General features: G+C 50.9%; 7 protein-coding genes across 7 annotated transcripts; 4 read left to right on the forward strand and 3 right to left on the reverse strand.

The window, feature by feature from the left end:
- Positions 1-217: 217 nt before the first annotated feature.
- On the reverse strand, positions 218-1835 carry L3040_003027 (uncharacterized protein; the record flags this gene model as incomplete). Its single annotated transcript, XM_007296496.1, has 4 exons — positions 218-778; positions 986-1471; positions 1591-1662; positions 1761-1835. The coding sequence occupies 4 exons, from the start codon at positions 1833-1835 to the stop codon at positions 218-220; spliced, it is 1194 nt and encodes a 397-aa protein (XP_007296558.1).
- A 521-nt stretch (positions 1836-2356) lies between these two features.
- On the forward strand, positions 2357-3220 carry L3040_003028 (uncharacterized protein; the record flags this gene model as incomplete). The annotated part of the gene is made up of 2 exons (XM_007296497.2): positions 2357-2449; positions 2555-3220. 2 exons carry the CDS (start codon positions 2357-2359, stop codon positions 3218-3220), a joined length of 759 nt encoding a protein of 252 aa, XP_007296559.2.
- Positions 3221-3404: 184 nt separating this feature from the next.
- Positions 3405-4256, reverse strand: L3040_003029 (uncharacterized protein; the record flags this gene model as incomplete). The annotated part of the gene is made up of 1 exon (XM_066154301.1): positions 3405-4256. The coding sequence occupies one exon, from the start codon at positions 4254-4256 to the stop codon at positions 3405-3407; it is 852 nt and encodes a 283-aa protein (XP_066012277.1).
- A 264-nt stretch (positions 4257-4520) lies between these two features.
- Positions 4521-6184, forward strand: L3040_003030 (uncharacterized protein; the record flags this gene model as incomplete). Its single annotated transcript, XM_066154302.1, has 2 exons — positions 4521-5461; positions 5509-6184. 2 exons carry the CDS (start codon positions 4521-4523, stop codon positions 6182-6184), a joined length of 1617 nt encoding a protein of 538 aa, XP_066012278.1.
- Positions 6185-7397: 1213 nt separating this feature from the next.
- On the forward strand, positions 7398-8580 carry L3040_003031 (uncharacterized protein; the record flags this gene model as incomplete). Its single annotated transcript, XM_007296498.1, has 3 exons — positions 7398-7580; positions 7691-7940; positions 8036-8580. The coding sequence occupies 3 exons, from the start codon at positions 7398-7400 to the stop codon at positions 8578-8580; spliced, it is 978 nt and encodes a 325-aa protein (XP_007296560.1).
- Positions 8581-8635: 55 nt separating this feature from the next.
- L3040_003032 (uncharacterized protein) lies at positions 8636-9680 on the reverse strand (the record flags this gene model as incomplete). The annotated part of the gene is made up of 3 exons (XM_007296499.1): positions 8636-8792; positions 8846-9527; positions 9578-9680. The coding sequence occupies 3 exons, from the start codon at positions 9678-9680 to the stop codon at positions 8636-8638; spliced, it is 942 nt and encodes a 313-aa protein (XP_007296561.1).
- Positions 9681-10486: 806 nt separating this feature from the next.
- L3040_003033 (uncharacterized protein) lies at positions 10487-14563 on the forward strand (the record flags this gene model as incomplete). The annotated part of the gene is made up of 4 exons (XM_066154303.1): positions 10487-10564; positions 10627-10876; positions 10926-13877; positions 13926-14563. 4 exons carry the CDS (start codon positions 10487-10489, stop codon positions 14561-14563), a joined length of 3918 nt encoding a protein of 1305 aa, XP_066012279.1.
- Positions 14564-19200: the final 4637 nt, after the last annotated feature.

Below are 19200 nucleotides of genomic sequence, written 5' to 3' on the forward strand. Positions count from 1 at the left end.
ATAGCATTACTAGATATCAACAATACAACCAACCATTGACCCCCTGATAGAAGACCAGTCTTACCATCAACACACACCTGTGATACACAAACACTGGGCCGGTCAGCTTGTTATCCCCACAGATGTATAGCGCAACATTCACTGTAGACAATAGCCATCACATCTCTTGAAATGAGTTTCTTGGAGAGCTTGTTTGTGAATTCTGTTCGATATTTAATTATCCCTTTGCAGCTCCACACTTGAATAATGCGATATCACCATCCTCCATCACGTAATCTTTTCCTTTCGTTTGAATCTTGCCCTTGGCCTTGATCTCAGCTTCGTCACCGTACTCTTTAAGAGTCGTAAAGTTGTAAATAATGGCTTGAATGAACGTCTTCTCAAAATCACCGTGAATTACACCAGCAGCTTGGGGAGCTTTGGTACCGTTCCGAATGGTCCATTGACGGACTTCGTCGGTACCGGTTGTGAAGAAGCTGCCTAGGTTGAGGACCTTGCGCATAGTAGTGATGAGTTTGGGAAGGGCTGACTCGACCCCGAGGGTCTTGAGTTCGGCCAAGGCTTCGGGGCTGTCACTTCCGCCCTCGAATTGGGAGAGGCGCTCCTCAAGGCAGATGGAGATGGGGAGGATCGGGTCGCCGGCGGCGTGCTCCTTGATCCATTCCATGACCTTGGCGAGATGCTTATTTTTCTTTCGGATGTAGTCCTTCTCGCTCAAGTTGATGAGGTAGACGACTGGCTTGGCGGTAAGGAGGAAGAGAGGGTTTATGTACTCGATCTAAACCTTCTGATCAGCATCTGGTATAGGAAGAATTGCATGTGAGAAGCGGAAGAAGGTAACTAGATCAGAACGTGTTTCTTATCTCAGTAGCTCTCTACGTTGTACGTGAGGCACTCGACGAGCTGGGATTATCAGGCCTCATGGCCTTTTGTCATCAGGATAGTGTATGGGGTTGGAGAAAATTGAAAGAGAATTTGTTCGTACCTCCTTGGCACTCCAATCGCCCTTTCGGACGTCACCGCCCCCTTGGAGGAGAGCGAGGACCTTTTCGATGCATGCCTCTTCCTCCTTGAGCTTCTTCATCTCGAGAGATTGACCACCACGGCGTGTCAACTTCTTCTGAGCCTCGAGCGCCTTCTCGGTGAACTCGATATCCTTGATGCGCAACTCGTCGCTGATGATGGTCAGATCCCGCACGGGGTCAACATCACCCTCAATATGAATAATTTCAGCGTCATCGAAGCATCGTACGACCTGGAAGATGGCATCAACAGCACGGATATGGGACAAAAAGGCATTTCCCAGACCCTCGCCCTTTGAGGCGCCCCGGGTCAAGCCAGCGATATCATAGATGGTGAGATGTGCAGGAACGCGGGACTTGGGGTTGTATTTCTCGCACAGCCAGTCGTACCGCTCATCAGGGACGATGACTCGAGATTCTTCGGGTTCGATGGTAGCGAAGGGGAAGTTCTGCGGTGGCATATATATTAGAAAGGAAAAAATTGGACGAGAAGAATTTGCAAGAGCGGTGGAGTGCGTGCGGTGCGTGCGTGCGTAAGTGGAGATTCGGCTCGGAGCTTGGAACTTACGGCGGGGTTACCCAGATGGCATTTGGTGATGGCTTGGAAGAGCGTCGACTTTCCCACGTTGGCGAGACCGACCTGATCGATTGGATGCTGTCAGTGGCAGTCGAAGTTGCAGTGCTGTACAGTGCAATGCAGTATCACTGCAGGCACGGCGAGGCAGAGAACGAACATACGATTCCACTCTTCAGGTTGTTGCCAGGCCGGCCCAGGAGGATTTTTTCCTCCTTGACGGCCTTCTTGGGCGGCATCTTCTTGTTCTTTTTCGCGGAGGCGAAGGCGCGGGTGGTAGTGGTGGCGGTTGTAGTTGTGGTTGTGGTTGTGGTGGTGTTGGTGTTGGTGTTGGTGGTGGGGTGTAAGACTTTGTTGTTGTTGTTGTTGTTGTGAGAAAGGGATTTGAATTTGCTGACAGTTCTTGCTACCGGCCTTTTGAACGTGACGAGAAAAGAAGAGAAGTTAGCGAAGGTGGGGGTGAATGGAGTCGTGATGGATAGCCTTGTGCGGAACGAAAGGAATTGAACCCTTTCGCCCCGTAGAATTGATTTGTGCGACTAATAGACTCAGTCGGCGACGCGGAATCTGATCAGTGATGAAATGGAAGTATCTGCATAGGTAAGGTATGAAGCTTTTCAGTAGGTCAACACCACGTGACGCGGCCGCCTGGGCTGACGAGGAGAGAGATGCAAAGATCAATCAATGCCCAGGCCATGACGATAGGTAATACTTCGGTAGGTAAGGAAGATAGCTTCAAACAACACCCATTGAGGCTACCATGGCGAGCAAACACCCACGCAAGAGCAAGCATCGATCAACCCTCTCCCTCCAGAAAACTGATATCAAGATCAATGTCTACGATTTACTGCCAGTAGGCAACCTTTCTCTGCTGAAACAATCTCTACACACTCTACTCCAAACCCCATCTCTCAATCTCTACTACCACCTATTATCTATCTGATCCTAACCTCCCCAGCCAGGAAAAGTCGCATCTCTCCTCTGGACACTTGGCACCTCTCTCCTCCACAGCGGAGTCGTTATCAACGACCGGGAATATGCCTATGGCGGCCATGACCTTCCCACAACAGGCGTCTATTATACCCAGCCCCGAGCAGTTCCTCCCGGTGGAACGTTCAAGTGCGAGCTCCTGCACGGCTTCAGTTTCTCATCGCCGGCCGAGATCGACGCCATAATCCACGAGGCGTCCGAGGTCTTCCAGGGTACCTCCTACAATCTGCTCACCCGCAACTGCAACCACTTCACCGCGTACCTGTGCGAGAAGCTGACCCGACGTCCCAGTCCGGCCTGGCTGAACCGTGCCGCAAGTATAGGAATCGCCCTGCCTTGTGTGGTTCCCAAGGAGTGGATTGCTCCGCCCGATTTCGAGACCGCCGAGGGAGAACTGATGATGTGTGACGATGCGGATCATCGCGTGGGTGAGCGCGCCGGCATGCTGGGGAATATGGGGAGTAGTGTGCAGAGGACGAGTGTAGATAACGGGGATGAGGAGTGGGATAGTGAGGAAGAAAGGCGGAGGGGTGGGAGTGGAAAGGGGAAACAGCCCGTGAGGGATACATCGGGAAGGGAGGTACATCCTGCGGAAAGAGCGCCGCGTAAGAAGACTAGACCAGTGGATTCATGATTCCTCCACTGGAATTGAGCGGCACTGGTATGCCGCGGTGGATTTTGGTACAAGCGAGGCGTTCCGGACGGATGATACCAGCCAGAGTCTATTTTTATGATACAGGTTTTCTACACATCTCGAGGGCAGTGCAGCGTGTAGTGTGCACATCTCGCTGTAGCTAACTATCCAGCGAACAACCCATCTAACCCAGACGTCTCGGCTTCTTACTCCTGGTCCCTCCAAACTTCAACCTCGTTGCATCACTAACCTTCACAACCTTCCCCCTCAAATACCTCCCCTCGGTCCCAAGCAAGGCTTTCGTAACAGCTTCCCTGCCCGCTCCAAACCCACGCAGAAACACCTCCAGCTGGTCGATCCACGCACTCATCCCCGACTCGTGCATCCTCGCCATCACATAACTCGCCAGCTGAAACGCGCTATCATAATGCTTCCGTCCCGCCTTCCGGAACCCCAGATTTCCCGCCGCCAGACTCAACGCCACCGTCCGATTATTCCCCTTTTCAGGATACCGCTTTCCGGTCTGGGGATGATACCAGTTCGGCGGCCTTACGACCGTGATGTGAACATTGTGGCGTGTAGCGTAAACGTGTAGCTGCCACGACGTCTCTAGGTGCTCACCCGCGCGCGCGATCAAGTTCCCACTGCGGTCCGAAGAGTACTGCGTCTCGGTCTTGACGCCACGACCGCGGTTGTCGATCGCGCCTCCAGGCCGCTGTTCGCTGTTCCGCTTCGTTATCAGGTTGAACATGTCGGCGAGGTCGCTGACCGTCTCGCGTTTGGCCTGCGGATGCAAGGACGGCGATTGCAGGGAGCCGCGCAAAGGTGCAGCTTTTTTCGCAGCGAAGGACATGGAGGGAAGTTTGGGCATGGCTCGTGGTGCGGCGACTGATCTTTTCGGGCGGTCGCCTTCGGCGAGTCGTGAGGAGGAGCTGGAGAATGGGCGTAGACATCGTGAGGGCAGATTGCGTGTGTGCAGCAGTTCTGTGACAGGCGGCTGTGCTGCCAGCAGGCGCCGGGAGGCTGTCCGACTCATGGTCTTGGGTGGGTGGTGGTCGGACGAAGGCCTGGTGTTTTGATATTCGAGGTTGACGTTCCCAAAATGTCGATTTGCTAAGCTAAATAAGCCTGTCCCACTTTTTCCGGCTGCTTGCTCGGGCGAAAATGTTGGAACGCCGCTGTCGCTGCGGGCCTAAGGATTTTATTTTTTTGCACTCAACCACTCCTCGTCCTTCATTGTTAAATTGCCTCTCTGAATGAGCGCTTTCCGAACTGCGCCTGATACTCCACGAATTCGATAATGAACGGTCTTCGAAATGCGGCGAAGAGGGCGTCTCCTAACGCTCAGCTGGCTTCAATATTAAGAACTCAGACGACAGCGTACAGACGACTTTCACAGCAAACGCAATCCTCGAACTTACCTTCCATTCCTAACAACCGGACATCAATTCCATTGCAGCTTTTCGCGTTACGGTCGCAATTCCTACCGCATGATATACGGACGCTAGGAGCGGGATCATCGTCGAGATACTTCCACCAGAGCTCGAGGTTAGGACAGGAGAAGCAGGCCAAAGAATCGCCTAAAAAGCAGGCTCCCGAGGAGGACACGGCAAAGAAAACGTCTGGTGAGGCGGACGAGTCTTCATCTGGAGAGGAGAAGGAGAAGGAGAAGGAGAAGAAAGAGGGCGAGAGTGAAGGCGAGGGCAAAGAGGAGAAGGAAGCCCCTCCTCCACCGCCGCCTCACGGGGACAAGTCGCCATGGCAAGTCTTCACCGACACCCTGCAATCGGAATTCAAGGCTTCAAAGGAGTGGAACGAGTCCACCAAGGCTTTGGCAGCTGGTGCCCAGCAGTTTACGGAGAACGAGTCTGTAAGACGGGCTCGTGAGGCGTACGAATCTACAACTGGCGCAGTGTCATCGACGACGGCGAAGGTGCTGAAGACTACTGCTGGGGCTGTTGGGCAGGGAGCTGCGTGGACGTGGGATACGTCTGTTGTCAAGGGTGTGCGGACGACGGTCAATGCTACAGCTACTGTTATTGAGAAGGGGACTCGGCCGATTCGAGAGACGGAGGCGTATAAGAATGTCAAGAATGTGATTGATGATGGCAGCAGCTCGCGCTACGGAGGATGGGTCGAGAAGGAGGAGCGCAGAAAGAAGAGGGAATTGCGGGAGGCGGAGGAGGCTGCAAGGTTGGGTATGCACGGCAGACGGGTTGAAGTTGCTCAAGAAGACCCGGAGTAAGTCCCCATCCAGAACCCAAGAGTCAGCTGTTAAATAGTCCCAGGGCCGGCACCAACGTAACCGTCCATAAAGACGCCGCCTGGAAAGAATCCTGGCGCGACTTCCGCGACTCCAACCGCCTCATGCAAGGCATATTCTCTATGAAGAATACCTACAACGAGTCCGAGAACCCGCTCATCTCTACCGCGCGCTCCATCTCCGACCGTGTCGCCGGCTTCTTCGCCGAGAACGAGACGGCAATGGTCATCAAGAAGTTCCGCGAGATGGACCCGTCCTTCCAGATGGAGCCATTCCTGCGTGAGATGCGCGAGTACATCCTCCCCGAAGTGCTCGACGCCTACGTCAAGGGCGACACCGAGACCCTGCGCTTGTGGCTCTCCGCTGCGCAGTTCCAAGTCTACGACGCGCTGAGTAAGCAGTACACGACTGCGGGCTTGAAATCCGATGGCCGGATCCTGGACATCAGGAACGTGGAGATCTTGCAGGCGCGGATCTTGGATCCAGGAGATGTCCCAGTGTTCATCGTGACGTGCCGCACGCAGGAGGTGCACGTGTACCGCAAGGCGAAGACGAATGAGTTGGCGGCCGGCATGGAGGATAAAGTGCAGCTTGTGACCTACGCGATTGGAGTTACGCGCGTGCCCGAGGATGTCAATAATCCCGAGACGAGGGGCTGGCGGCTGATCGAGCTGCAGAAGAGTGGGAGGGATTACATCTGAGCATCTCCCTGCACAGAAATCCTCACATCTCATTTCTTTTTTTCTCAACAAAATGTCGCATACTTCGCAGCGAGCGAAACCTGGGGCGGGGCGACGATTGTACCTGTATGTTTTTGTTTGGCCGTGTTGCGTTTGTCGTATGTAAATCTAGGCGCCTGGCGTTTCTGTTTCTGGCGGACGGAGGGGCTTGCTTACTTACTTTTACTTCCCCTGCCCGAACAAAACAATGGGGTCGAAGCGAAGCAAAAATGCGTGAAAATCTTGCGCTGTATAACTTACTAGGGAAGATAGTCAACCCGTCCGGGTCCTCCACGCCACTCTTCACGAACGAGCCCAGGCAGGTAGATAGATAGAAACATCGCTCTGCCTCCCTCCACCTAATTAAGGACTGGAGGAGGAGGCTAGGTTAGCGCAGATCAGATCAGATAAGACCAGATCGGATCGGATCGGATCTGCATAATGATATATATTATATATCACTTTTGTACAAACGAAATACTCTCTTCTGAATTGAACTATGTGCAGGTTTTGATAGATGGCGGGAATGTGTGTGTGTGTGTGTGTATGTGTATGTTTTTTTGGTTTCCCGATATTACCGCTCGAGAAAAGGGGGTTGCTGAAACTGTAATATATATATTATATAACAATACGATCTGAGACATGCAATCTCGAAATGGTATAGGATCGCAAGATTCCCGGATAGACTTCTTACTGTATTTTTGCCTTTATTTATTACTCGAGCGAAGCTATAAGAAAGAAATGGATTCTAAAAGGAATAATCATATTTCTCGGAAGCACTTTCGTTTTACCGCGCTTATCTTTCATACATATAGTACATACCGGTACATACATATACATATATATGTGCTCATCGGACATTCTATTTCGAACGCCGATGACAGAATCAGGAAAGTGGGAGAGAGAGTCCGAGAGAGACGAGTACGAGTTTCCCGATTCCAGCACGAGCCCCCTCCCCAAAGAAAAGGAGAAAAAAAAGGAGAAAAAAAAGGAGAATGACGTTAGATGAGATCATCTGGTCATGAGGGCGAGAATGTAGACAGGTATATCTTTTTTCCTGTTTTCTTCTGTACGGAGAAAAGAAGAATCTGAAAGAAAAAAAAATCTCTTGACGAAATAAGAGATATATATCTATCCATCTCCTTATACAAAAGACTGACGACCCTCCCCGCCCTCTGATCGCACTCGTGCAGACATGGAGCCATTCGTCAACGACCCTTCCCTCAAGAAGGCGGGAAAGTTCAATGGCTTCGAGATCCTGACCGTGGAGTACAAGAATGTGGGGGGAGCGGGCGTTGAGCTCGACGTTCTGATCCCGGACTCGCTGCCGGCGAACACGACGGCGCCGCTGGTTGTGAGGTTTCACGGGGGCGGATTCGTATGTAGTTACTTTTTTTTCTCCCCCTTTTCCATTTCCACTTCCACCATTTATCCCATTTTTGAGAAGTAAGAAAAAGAGGAGAAGAAGGGTTGTTGATGCGAGAGCAGGTCACAGGCTCCTCACTCTACGAAGACTGGTTCCCACTCTGGGTGCTCGAGCTCGCAGCCGCGGAGAACGCCATTGTCGTGTCTGCAAACTACAGGCTACTGCCGGAGAGCACGGGTATGGATATGATGGATGACTTGGATGATATGTGGGCATATCTGCATTCCAGCCTGCCGGACGTGTTGAAAAAGAGCAAGATTGGGGGGCTGGGAGTGGACTTGGAGAGGATTATTACGGCGGGGGATAGTGCTGGTATGTGGTCCCGTTTCCTACATCTTCCTCGACTGTTCTGGAAGTCGCTGTATTGAACTTTGAAGCGAGGGTGGAGAGGCACTGATGCGGAATAGGTGGATATATGAGTATACAATTCGCGCTCAACCACTCGGAGAAAATCAAAGCTTGTACGGCTGATTTTCCTGGCATTGATCTTGACATGCCGCCTTTGTCTGCGCCTAGCGCGACGCCACCGCCTGGTCCTACTTTGCCGTTGACCTACGTGGAAAACCACCTCGCTTCCTCTCCTAAGGGCACTGTTGTGTCCTCAGACATGACGCTTGCCCGGTTCCCGCTGATCTTCGCGATGATGCAGCAAGGTACTCTGCACAAATACCTTGGAACCGATGATCGGCTTTTTCCGTTCAGGAGGGTGGAGAAAGGGGATAAATTGCCAGCGTTGTTCGTGGTGCAGGGACGGGAGGATCTTCTCGTGAGTGTGGAGAGCAGTAAGAGGTTTGTGGAGCTGGTGAAGAGGAAGGGAGCTGTGAAGGGTGGCGAGAAGGAGCTGGTTCTGAGTGTGACGGACGGCGGGCATGGCATGAGCTGTGCGTGGGGGGTCGACAACGAGGGTTTGAAAGAGGGACTGGAGATGGTGAAGAAAGTGTGGCTCGGATAGACAAAAAGAAAACGTATGTGGGGGTCGAAGGGAGGAGCCCTGGATAGAATCGGTATCATTCAGTCGTGGAATATCTCTTCTTGAGCTTCGCTCCCACTGCGGCGGGCATCACTGCTCCTGCTTCGGGGGTGTTTTTGCTCTTGAAGTCGTCGGTCATCTGCTCGAACGTGACCCATTCAACACCCTCGTGTTTATTGATGTGATCGATGATCCTACCCATATCATTACTCATCTCTCATACTCGCTCTGCAAAGATTCAACGTACCTTTGGTGCATCTTCAGAACGTGTGGTCTACCCGATACATCAGGATGAATAGTCATGGGAAAGCAGAACTCGTCATAGTTTTCGTAGAAGTAATCGAAGTGGTCCATCCACAACTGCTCCACCACCTTGGGGTCAACCCATCCGTGCGAGTTCGGGGCCTTCTTGATGAACATCATAGGAGGCAGATCGTCAATGTACCAGGAGGCTGGAATCTCAACCAGTCCCGTTGGCTGGCCCTTGACCAAAGGCTTCATCCACTCCTCAGCCCTCTTCTCGTAATCGATTTTGGTCCAGGTATCTCCGATTCTGAGCCAGTACATCTGGGCATCATCGTGAGACATGCTGTGGTCATACTCAATGCCATAACTCAACAGCAGCTCAGCGCCCTCTTTGGAAGTCTCCCACCACGGAGCTACACTACCTCTTGGAGGTTTCCCACAGAACTCTGTGAGCATGTTGTACGTCTTATCAAGCACGTCTCTTTGCTGCTCCAAATTCATATCGGCTGGGTTCTCGTGGGAGTATCCGTGGAGACCGATCTCGTGGCCTTCGTCTCGGATCATGGCACATTCCTCTGGGAAGGTCTCGAGAGAGTGGCCCGGGATGAACCAGGTTGCTTTGAAGCCGTTCTTGTCAAACAGCCTGAGGAGACGACGGACACCAATGGTGCCCGCGAATACACCTTTGGGTTGTGAGTGCTGCCATTATGAAGGAAGCTTCAGTAGATTGTACCTCTGCTGATATCACTAGATGAGTCTTCTCCGCCGTAGCTTCCCAGCCATCCTGCTACGGCATCGATATCGACTCCATATCCCACGAGGACTTTCTTGGCCATTGTAAAGAGAGAGTTGGGTAGAGAAAGCTTGAATGTGGAAAGAACAGAGAAAAGCAAAACTTGATAGTTGGACAGATCTTCACACCTATGACTTGAGAAAGTTGTAGTGATCGACTTGATCAAGGAGGGATAGCTTTAGCTTTTTAGCTCTCGAATTTCCCCGCTGTACAGTTACACAAACGTTGTGATACACAGCATTGCAGCAGTAGTGGGGGACGGCATCCAGAGATGGGGTGGACTGAAGACGGAGCGATACTGATGTTGTGTCGGGGCAAAAAAAAGGGGCTTATTAGCGCACGCGGCGCGCGCTTATGCGCGGCTGTGATAAGGGGCTTCGCTTAGTCAGCGGACGACATCCCGACGACCTGCCAGTGGACGCGTCCTCCAGTCAAGATCCTGGCCAGGTACGAATACGGAGATAATCCAGGCGACACCAACTTTATCCCAAAGCTGTATCCCGACATCTTCTTGAAGCAAGCATCCACAACCGTCAGAACACCTGAAACGATAATTTGTCAACGAATAAATAATAGACGTAACAACAAGCATCAGGCAACAGACATCAGACCACGCACCAACCGCCCAAGCCCGGCCAACCATCCGTCTTCGGCATCAAGATCAAGCCAGCATCTCCAAGTCCGGCGCATCACATCCGGCCAGGTGGTGATATCAGGAACCCCGGGCTGAACACGTTGCTAGACTGGGCTGGGCTGGATTACACTGGACTGAACTGGACGGAACTGGACAATCTGAATTGGATTGGACCGGTGCCCTGCGATCTCTGGCGGCGCGCGAATGTCGAATGAATGCAACCCTTAAACCCTTTTCTGAGTGCCTTCTTCAAGAGCGCTGTGCCCTCTCAGTGTACTCCCGTCCATCATCATGTAAGCTGCCTGGAGCAGCGCTCCCTGGCGCATTGTGATACACGTGCTGACCAGGTCTGTAGATCCTGCTAGTACCTTCTACTGAAGTTCTCCTTACCTCCCGCGACCGCGAGTCTGGTGCCCTATACTCAGATCTAGCTGGATCTGAGGAGTTTCTTGGAAGCCATGTCTTGCGAATACCAGCCAACCACGCGACAGCGGGAGGGAAGGATGCGCCGAACATGCGAGAGAGTCGGGGGAAGGCAAAACAATTTACAACCATCAATGGCAGGACGGTAGTGGTCAAGGATGCATATGTCTACAGCAACAAGGGTACGTCAATTGACTTAGGATAGGAGCATGAGCTGATGTGGTCTGATAGGATTCAAAACTCTCAACCAGGCGCAATTCTTGACAGATACTTTATGGTACCCAGATTCGTTGGAACCGAGGCAATGGCTGATATACTACATCTCGAGGCCCCTGCTGGGAATATTCGAAGAGGTCAACATTGCAACAGCGACCGTACCGAAGCTCTTTCCGACGGGCAGCAGGCCACTCTTACCACCGCGGCTAGCATCCCTTCCAGATTCGCCTACGTCACCAAATAGTCTACCAAAGAAGAAAGATATCCAGTCATTTCATGACCTGTTCAATAATTTTCCCATGATCGCGAGGCAGATGCAGCCAGGTCTGGAGAAGCTGTTCAAGGAATTCAATATGGTCTTTGATAAGCCACTACCCCCACCGCCATCTGCAGAAGTTATTCCGGATCCCTTACCAGACGGGCCTATCGCAAAAGCAATTAAGAATGTGCGATCAAACAGCACCAGTTCGGCACCAAGTATGCGGCCGAATGGCCATGCAGGTCGACGAGGTATGGAAGACTTCTTTGCCGAGGAAGACGAGGATGTTATGCGAGGAGCCTTGGAGACTGCGGTGACATCTGCCATAGATTTGTTCCAAATGGTCGACAAGCAACAATTATCTTTACTAGGAGCTACCACAGATCTCACCGGGCCTGTCGTAGAGCGCCTGATTGAGAGATATGTGGCCGAGCAGGTTCACCATACCGTACTTTACCCGAGATTATGTGCTATGAAGCGACCCGAGGATATCGACCTGGAGTCGAAAATCAGACAAATGGAATTTGTTGACATTTCGCAAGTCGGCATTCTTATCCAAGGCGGGCAAAGGGGCAAACACGAATTGACGCTAAGGCTGGGCCGGGCCGTGGAGGAATTTCGAAAATTGGGCAGCGCCGGCAGTCCGCAACAAATGATGGATATCTTGTTGTTGACTCTGAAAACTGTCACCCAGCTCACAGAGGTTCCGAAAGTTGCTGCCAATGGCGCTCCTCCATCCTTTGAGAAATCCAGTCCTGTTTTGACCATTAACGCCGACACACTGGTATCGCTGCTTCTGGTTGTCGTGATCAGGTCCCAGGTCAAATACCTCCAAGCTCGCCTGTTATACATGCGCCACTTTATCTTCATTGATGATGTTGAAAGTGGGGAGATGGGCTACGCACTTAGCACTTTTGAAGCTGTCCTATCATACCTGGCACGAGACTCTGGAGGCCTACGGAAGGCAAGCCGGAGGAATCACAAGTTATGGCAAGCTACGAAGAAGGGAGACATCAAAGATATGATCGCTATTATGGAGCCAGAGAAGGACCCTTCATCCGACGACGAAACTATCATCGAATATTTGGTCGATGAAAATACCCCTTGGAAGTCGTCGAATGGCCACGCGAGACGGACATCCTCGAAGTCAAGCGAATCTGGCAGATTATCACAAGCCTCAACCCTCAATCACGTGTTTCCGTTTCAGATCAGTCATGATGAAGAGGAGGAGCGCCACCCACCCCTACGAAAGCCCAAATTTGTGACGATGGATACGCGAAGCATGTCTAGCAGCTCTGAGATGTCGTTCCGATCGAGAGCGACTACCATCGACTCCGTGGGTAGTGGTATAGAAGGCGATACCTCGATCGAAAGGCTCTCTCAAACAGAGGATTCATTTGGAGAGTCTGTCCCAATGATGGCAGTTCAAAATGAAAGACCAGAAGCTCTAAAGTACCTATTGACCCTGCGCAACTACTTCCCACTTGATTACGTTATTCAGGACACAAATAATGAGGGCACAACACTGCTCAGCGCGGCTGTTCAGCTGGGCCACACAGAACTTATCGACATCATCCTGGAATTTGTCTATCAAGCCGAATCCGAGGCGTTGGTGGTTGAATATTTGGCAAAACAGGACATCCGGGGCAGAAGTGTTGCCCATTACCTGTTCAATGCTCCGACACTCATCCCTCGGGTAGGGCGGCTCTTGCCATGGCGGCAGAAGGATAGAAATGGACAAACACCACTATTTGCTCTCTGTCGATCATATGACCATGGAAACTATAGAGCAATGGTAGAAGCAGGTTTGACATCGGCTACGATCTCTCAGGGAGACGGCCAACCGTTACATCTGGACGACCATGTTGACGCCAAGGGGAACACCCTTCTGCACATAGTCAATGATCCTCAGGTGGCGCTGCGCATCTTGCTACATTGTGATTCGGACGTCAACGCGACCAATGACAAGAAGTTCACACCATTGATGGTTGCTAGCAAATACGGTCGACTTGAAATGGTCCGGGCTCTGTTTGGTGACCCTCGAGTGGACATGTTCGCCAAGGAGCTTCGTGGCCTCACGGCTGTTGAGTTGGCCAAAGATGATGATGTTCGGAATCGAATCGATGACCTGATCCTCTTCTCTGGCCAGCCGGCCGCGGATGGCAGAATCACAGCCGTCGTTCGATCATTCTTCGTCGAAGATGCTACGATCCGTCTCGTGGTCAAGTCTGGTGCACCATCTGTCAATCAGAGCTTTACAGTGACGACTTGTAGACGTTCTCTCGCCGACTTTGAACATCTAGCCCAGCTCCTTGCGCTTGAGAACCCAGCATCCTGGCTACCATCGATCTCAGGCATGCGATCGCCGTTCCAGCTGCCTTCGAAACCATCGAGAGCCGTTTTGAGAGACATTCAAATCCGGCTGGATGGATTCTTGAACATACTCCTGGCACATTCAACGTTCTCGACGCATGAGATGCTGTGGGAGTTCTTTCTCGTGCCCGATATTCGAGCGGATATGATGGAGCAGCGAAGTAAGTTGAAGTCTGAGGCCAGGATTGAGACAGTCAGAGAAGAGTATGAGCCAGTGGAAGATATAAGAGATGTTGAGAGATTCGTCGATCATGCCAGGGATATGGTGCGAAATGTGAATTACTCTACCAAGAGTGTCGCACGGAGAGCCAATATGGTGCAAAATACAAACACCGGTAAGATTTCCGCAACCCCATGCCGGTTCGATACTAAGCAACCAGTAGATCTCCACAGCGCATGGATTCTTGCGTCACGGGCAATCTCCACCCTCGAAGGTCTTCCCAAAACCCACACCTCGGCTCTAACGGCCTACGTCCAGTGCCTTACACCTCCCTCTAATTCGCCTTACACGGCCTTCCACGCCACAATTCTCTCCATCCATAGCACCATCATTGCCATGCTCCTCTCGCTCTCTCGTCCCACCTCCCTCATCTCCTCCATAACATCTTCTCGCAAAGCTATCGAGCGCAACTACAACTCACTCTCACGCTCTACCCGCTGGCCGCTCGGCCTCCTGGACGACACTCGTCAGCGTCTGAACGAGGAGAAAGAAGATAAGATGCGTCGCACGAAAGAGGAAGCCGACGAGCTCGGGCGAGAGCTGAGGTATACCCAACAAGTCGTTGCAGGCGAATTAGCGGGTTGGCAGGATCTTCACGAGAAAATGGGGAGGAAAGCTATTAGGGATCTGGCGCGTGGGATGTTGATCAAGGAGAAGACGTCGCTCGAGGGGATGATGCGTGCGCTGAGGAAGTTGAGGATTTCCAGTCCGGCTGTGGGTTCGGCTACCCCTTCTATTTTGAGTGCGGAGGTTGAAGTTAATGGAGGGCCGTCCGGTGGACTGGGACCGGCTGGGATGTAATGGTCAGGGGAGGCGGGCATCCGGGTTTGAGGGGTGTTGTTCATAGTGTTCATATACTTGGATAGGGCGGTGGGCTTGTGGCGGCGTTGGGGAAGCGGTAACGAGCGATGGAATGGATATGACAGGACATCTGCACTTTTCTGAGTCTTGGAAGCGTCGCATAAACGGAGCCAGCCAGCGTTGAATTCTATGGTGTTTGGGGATGACTGCTCTCCGCGCCCTCCTTTCTCTCCTGACGATAATACACTCTATGGGACAGTGGATTGTTTCTGTTGCGTGGCTAAGTGAGTGAGTGAGTGAGTGAGTGCCCTTGGCATGAGGCCAGTACCTAGGTACCTAGGTAGGTAAATGTACAAGTACTCTGCTCCGAACCTTCCCTATCAACGACACTCCCTCCGCGTCCCAAGATAATAATACACAACAAGCCCGGAGCCCTCTCTGGCCCGATCGAACACCTGCGACCGGGTCATCCATCCGCCGGCATGTCGCCCCAAGAAAACATTTCACTGGGGTGTATATATATATATATATATATATACCTTTGCGACATCCCACTGCGCAGGGTACAGACGATTCGGTGGCGTCCCGTCGCAGTTCCATTCTCTCACGCCCCGACCGTCTTTTTTCGCCTGTTGGTGTGTGTGTGGCAGCTCTGTCGAAGAACGGGTGGGTGTGTGCGATGGAAATCGAGTTGGTGTGGCGCTGTTTCACCTCGCATCGATTTATTTACCGTGAGGGTTTTTTTCGTTCGTTTTCTGTAGAGTGTGGATGGCGGGGTCATGGCTTGCTTTCAGCTGTGTTGCAGGGTGGTGTTTTGTTTTCTGGTTTTGTTTGGTGGAGGGGGGGGGGGCGCTAAGCGAGCGAGCGAGCGAGGGGAGTGGATGGATGGATGGATGGATGGGCTGTCGCTTGTATCTGATTGTGGTAGGTACCTAAGGTAAATGCTGGATATGGAGCAGCAATATGTATGTTCTTTCGTATTTTCGATAATAGAAGGAGTCTTATCTATTGAATGATATTCGGGCATATGATTTTTGCGTCGCAGGCATTTTAAATTTTTTATTTTTTGGGGTGTTTCATCTTCACTCTTGGTATTTTCGGTTTTTTTTGTATTTACTTTCTGTCGCTTTGATCGAGTTCCGCCTGTGATGATTCATTTCACACTATCCTCTTTCATTTCGTAATCTCAATTGATTTGCGACGTCCTCTTTTTCTTCTAGTAATCTCTTTTTTTTTCTTTTTCTTTCCTGATCCTCTTCTCTGTCTACCTACCACTTTGTACGATTACAGAATCAAATTTCAAACCTTTTCGATCTCTTGATTCGGTGAATGGGACAGGACAGGTCCGTGTCTCTTGTGCCATTCGTGGACACGGTTTCTTGCCAGCTTGATCGATCTTTTTTTTTTCTGCTTGGGTTTTTTTATCGTGTCGGGTTTAAGAGCTTCTGATCGAGCATAGAAGATCAACTGCTGAGATGCAAAGCGTATCCATAACACCTGCAACAGATACAGCAAGTGCTGCAGCAACAGCAGGGCCGCTAACCACTCGCTGCAATGGACTCGACGTCTTGTTCGATAGTCAAATTTTGAGACTTGCCTGTCGAATTCCTCGACCGAATCTCGGTCCTTGGAGTCCTAAAGACTAGATTCAATACCGAGTGATGGATATGTCGTTATTCGGGACTTGGGTCTTGTAATGGCCTGAGGCTACCAGGCCTCTTAGGCGCACCTGCGCGCCAGAGGAGTACATAGACTTCTCCTATCACGGAAAACTTGGAAATATCATTCTCTCTATACACAAGGCGTCCCTCTTCCACTTATTGAAGTGGCGATTAACGCAGGGACCGACTAGCAACCCTCTGGTTCGCAGTCAAGACAACAATACAAACAATACAAACAATACCGAGAACACTAACAACCCCTTTATAACACCACCAATACAGCAACCAAAGAGAACACCCCCAAACCCCATCTCCCACTCAGCAACACACCAAAGACTTACACACTATAGCCAGCCAACCTGCCACACCCATACCCACACCCACACCTACAACCCACACTCAACCGCACCACAACCACGGCTCACAACCAGCAACCTAACATACGATAAGGTCGAAGCGCACAACTACACTCAAACATATCATCGCTCACCGAGACAACCAGAAGCTTTAAGCTTCTCCTTACATCAATTCTGCTTAAGGCAGCTCCAGCTACGAAAGCTCCTTCCCTCGCAAGCTTAAAAGTCACTTGCCCCACAAAATCAACCAACAAATGACCAAGGAAAGAACGGAACAGCCTTATACTCTTAATTGACTTTCCTCTTTAAACTCTAAAGAAACATACTCTTACCTCCAACACTTCCACTCATTACCACTACCTACCACTCTCACCTTCACAACACCACCCTTCGCTCTCCATTGCATCAATTCTCTTTGGTACGGAAGAAAATTCATTGTTTAAATTAATAGGCGAACTTCTATCCAGAACCTACCCATGGAAGACAAGATCAATCACATCGCCGTCACAATACTCGGACACTGACACCCAATCCCAACCTACCACCCCTAAAGACAAGGCGATTGTCCAGTTTCTGCCCAGAACAGAGACAAGAGTTTACGACCCGGAACAGGCCACCCGAACCGGATTCACACAAGATACCAGACCAACACAACAAATGCAGAACACAAGGCGTCCCCCCCCCCCCCCCCCCTCCACTTATTGAAGTGGTCTCGGCAACGCAGAAAGTGACAGCGGGAGTTTCATCGACAGCGAGCCAGCCTCGCTATTGTACAGCTGCCATTCTACTATACGGAGATCAAAGAAGATAGCTGAAGCTAAGTGGCTGCTTCAGTCGTACCATCGACACCCGTATCGCTGTTCTCGGTACCTGCCTTTTCATCTTCTCTGCTCTAGGACTCAGAGACGTGAATAGCCGGGTCGCGGCCGAAAAAAGAGGCTATGTATATATGACCTACCCTAGCTCTATTTAGGACCAGGAATTTAGGATCAGGAAACCACGCACTATGGCTATGGCCGGCTGGCTGGGCAAGACAGGTGCGGAGGCGCCTACAGTGTTCAGACCGCGGTTCGCGAGCGACGCGAGCTATGCTCATGGAGAAAGATGTCTGTCTGATGTATGCTGGCACTTTGGAAATTGTGAGGATGTATGAGCATCGAGATCTGGACGAGCGGCGGAGCAAAAATCGAGAGGGGGGGAAATTGATAGCAGGAATATAATGGGTAGTAAGAGAATATTTGCGATATATCTGCTCTGGGCGAAGAAGATTTGCTGCCGTAGTGCTTCTGCATCCTCTGCGTAAGCCAGATAGATGCCGCTCGCTTCCCGATTCAATCCTGGCTACCTATATGAAAGTGGTTTCCATTTAATCGTGGTGAACCGAACACGTACAACCCAATGAAGCTACCTAGCTACCCCTAAGATTAAGCAGCCCGAGAAAAGCTAGCGTGGCAAGAAAGAGGTTTCCCAACTGTGCGACTGCAAACCCTACGCCGGAGTAGGTATGTGCTTACAGACCGGATGGATGCGCGCTCTAGGCTGCCGCTTTCGGAAAACGCTTTTGCTGACTGAGAGATGTACAAGTAAGACTCGCTGTGGCTATGCTGGGGTACGTACCGTACCTATCTTCCTTGTTATTTATTTCCTTTCGTTATCGAACCAAGCCGAATACCGGTAAGCGTTCACCACTCGGATCCATTTACCACGGCGGTGTCCATCGTTGTGGACCTATGATAGCCGTGCTACGCTGCTATGTATGGATCGCGGTCACAGAGGACTGGCCCCCATTCCATTCTACTGCACACGCAACCGTGGAGACAATTACACGTAGCCGTCGTCGGTGAGCATGGATTTAGAAAGTGGCGGAGCTGCGCCAGGGCGGGATTTTTTTTTTTCTTTTTTTTTCTTTCTTTTTTTCTTCTTTTTTTCTTTCCTTTTTTCTTTCCTTTTTTCTTTTCTTTTTTTTTTCCAAAGTTAAATGCAAGGTAATCGACGATGTAGCACAGACTCAATCACATACTGTACCTAGGTACCGGTAGCACAAGCCGATAGATACAGTATTCCATGACGGCTTCTAGATACTGACCGCAGGAAGTTCAAAGGCAACGCACGAGCCGTCAGCTTCCACCATCATCTGCCTGCCTCTACAGTACGTCCTCCTCCAGAACAAGACTGTCGACTCTCAAGCCCTGTCGCGATACTGAAAGCGGTGGCGTGGCCGCTCATCTTTTTACTACCGAGTGAAAAAAAAAAGAAGAAGAAAAATTATATATATATCTTCCAATCTCTTTTTGTTGCTTGTTGTACACGTTATCGCTTTTTTTTTTTTTTTTTTTTTTTTTTTTTTCCCCTTCGCCTGAACATCTCGTGAGATGTGCCAATGAGGTAGATTTTATAAGGTGCTGTTTGCTGTTGGATCTCGAACATGGGGATGGTAAACAACTAGCAACCAGCCATTGAAAAGAATCAATATTTGGGGATTATAAGAATGGGGATGACAGAATGGGGATGACAGAATGGGGATGACAGAATGGGGCTTCCCTATACAATACAGTCGAAACGATCGCCCTCGTCCATCCTCGCGCGAGAATAACCCCTGCTGCATTCTCCTCTCCGACCA

This window comes from Drepanopeziza brunnea (assembly GCF_022702325.1).
Source record: "Drepanopeziza brunnea f. sp. 'multigermtubi' strain 214-2 chromosome Unknown ctg4, whole genome shotgun sequence".
NCBI classification, from domain to species: domain Eukaryota; kingdom Fungi; phylum Ascomycota; class Leotiomycetes; order Helotiales; family Drepanopezizaceae; genus Drepanopeziza; species Drepanopeziza brunnea.